The 652-nt window shown below is 37.6% G+C and overlaps 1 protein-coding gene across 50 annotated transcripts in view; it reads left to right on the top strand.

Moving 5' to 3' along the window:
* TTN (titin) overlaps nt 1-652 on the top strand; it is a 324,829-nt gene that overhangs the window by 178,773 nt on the left and 145,404 nt on the right. For 39 of the 50 annotated variants that reach the window (XM_069068526.1, XM_069068527.1, XM_069068543.1 and 36 more), the window contains 3 exons: nt 134-217; nt 349-432; nt 555-638. In XM_069068526.1, the coding sequence (XP_068924627.1) occupies nt 134-217; nt 349-432; nt 555-638 (252 nt within the window). The remainder of the gene's footprint in view (nt 1-133; nt 218-348; nt 433-554; nt 639-652) is intronic. The other 11 variants (XM_069068552.1, XM_069068515.1, XM_069068502.1 and 8 more) reach the window with 4 other exon arrangements.

Genomic DNA, 652 nt, shown 5'->3' with positions numbered 1-652 from the left:
CCTGTTAAAGGTATCTGTCACCAGTGAAGTAATTATGAAAGAAAATTGTCTTGTCCTCCACTCTTGAAAATCATATTGACCTTTTTACTGACCTTCACAGCTCCTAATTTTAAAATTACTAATATCTTTGAAGTGTCTGAACCTCCCGAAGAAGTTTTCCCTGAAGAGAAAGTGCCTATAGCTGTCCCCAAAAAGCCAGAAGCCCCACCTGCTAAAGGTATAGGTCACTGATAAACTAATTCAGAGAGAGAAAGAGAGAGGGAGGAAGAGGGTCTTGTCTTCTGTTATTGAAACTAATTTTTTATAAGCTGCAAAACCTCTAAGTATAAAATACTAATATCTTTAAAGTACCTGAAGTGACCCAAGAAGTCATCCCTGAAAAGAAAATACCTGTGGCTGTCCCCAAAAAGTCAGATGTGCCACCAGCTAAAGGTATATGTCACTAGTCAAGTAACTTCGAAAGATGAATGTCTTTTCTTTGTTACTTAAAATATTTTTATGTCTCTGCTGAACAATATAATCCCTAATTATAAAAAATACTAATATCTTTCAAGTGCCTGAAGCTCCTGAAGAGATTGTCCCAGAAAAGAAAGTGTCCGTGGTTATCCCCAAAAAACCAAAGGCCCCACCAGCTAAAGGTATATGTCCCCAG

This window comes from Petaurus breviceps, unplaced genomic scaffold (assembly GCF_028583685.1).
Source record: "Petaurus breviceps papuanus isolate PSGF00001 unplaced genomic scaffold, PetGlider_PUasm1.0 90763, whole genome shotgun sequence".
Taxonomy (NCBI): Eukaryota; Metazoa; Chordata; class Mammalia; order Diprotodontia; family Petauridae; genus Petaurus; species Petaurus breviceps.
The sequence above is the reverse complement of the archived record's forward strand: the minus strand, read 5'-3'. Positions and strand labels throughout refer to the sequence as shown.